The following is a 251-nucleotide window of genomic DNA, read 5'->3' on the forward strand; positions in this document are numbered from 1 at the left end:
CGCACCCCCAGCGAGCAGCGGCGCATCCGCCGCCACCGCTTCTCCATCAACGGGCACTCCTACAACCATAAGGTGAGCCCCCAGCTCCCCAAAACCAATCCTGGTGGATCAGGGGTGGGGGGGAAATTCAGCCGGGGGGGGTTAAATGGAATTTGTGCCCTGCAGACGTCCGTGTTCACGCCGGCGTACGGCTCCATCACCAACGTCCGGATAAACAGCACGATGACGACCCCCCAGGTGCTCAAACTCCT

General features: G+C 62.2%; 1 protein-coding gene across 1 annotated transcript in view; it reads left to right on the forward strand.

Moving 5' to 3' along the window:
- Positions 1-6: 6 nt before the first annotated feature.
- The window catches only part of RASSF2 (Ras association (RalGDS/AF-6) domain family member 2), a gene marked incomplete at both ends in the record, with an annotated part of 2455 nt that continues 2210 nt past the window's right edge, over positions 7-251 (forward strand). Inside the window, 2 exons of the mRNA XM_010138478.1 lie at positions 7-72; positions 166-250. Of these exons, the coding sequence (XP_010136780.1) occupies positions 7-72; positions 166-250 (151 nt within the window). The remainder of the gene's footprint in view (positions 73-165; position 251) is intronic.

Source organism: Buceros rhinoceros, unplaced genomic scaffold (assembly GCF_000710305.1).
Source record: "Buceros rhinoceros silvestris isolate BGI_N320 unplaced genomic scaffold, ASM71030v1 scaffold16536, whole genome shotgun sequence".
Classification (NCBI taxonomy): Eukaryota; Metazoa; Chordata; class Aves; order Bucerotiformes; family Bucerotidae; genus Buceros; species Buceros rhinoceros.